This window comes from Haliaeetus leucocephalus, unplaced genomic scaffold, assembly GCF_000737465.1.
Source record: "Haliaeetus leucocephalus isolate CR32 unplaced genomic scaffold, Haliaeetus_leucocephalus-4.0 Scaffold417, whole genome shotgun sequence".
Taxonomy (NCBI): domain Eukaryota; kingdom Metazoa; phylum Chordata; class Aves; order Accipitriformes; family Accipitridae; genus Haliaeetus; species Haliaeetus leucocephalus.
In genome coordinates, this window is record NW_010972853.1 from 9663871 (window position 1) to 9664248 (window position 378).

Consider the following 378-nt stretch of genomic DNA (forward strand, 5'->3'; position numbering starts at 1 on the left):
TAGCACTAAAAAGAGTAGTACAGGAGAATCACCTGGATCTGAAGAGCCCAAAGGATGTGTTGCTGCTTCTGAAGAGGCTTCAGCTATAGAGTTTCAGTTAAAGCCTGGCCATTCACAGAAGAAGGATGCTTTGCATCAGAACAGTAAAACTCTTACTTGTGAAGAAAATCTCCTTAATCTTCATAAGGAAAGACATATAAATATGCACAGATAGAATGTAACTCTCTCCAGGCACATACATTATCCTAAAAACAGGTATGTACTCTGCAAGTTGCACATTCTTTTTTTTAACCTTTTTTTGCTCCCCCCTTTTTTTTTTTACATTTTTGTACAATGAATGGAGATTAATCACCATCCAGGCTTCTGTTTTATGACAGT

At 37.0% G+C, this 378-nt stretch overlaps 1 protein-coding gene across 1 annotated transcript in view; it reads left to right on the forward strand.

The window, feature by feature from the left end:
* AKAP6 (A kinase (PRKA) anchor protein 6) overlaps positions 1–214 on the forward strand; it is a 226514-nt gene extending 226300 nt beyond the window's left edge. The window contains exon 14 of the mRNA XM_010574289.1: positions 4–214. Coding sequence (XP_010572591.1) covers positions 4–214 — 211 coding nt within the window. The remainder of the gene's footprint in view (positions 1–3) is intronic.
* Positions 215–378: the final 164 nt, after the last annotated feature.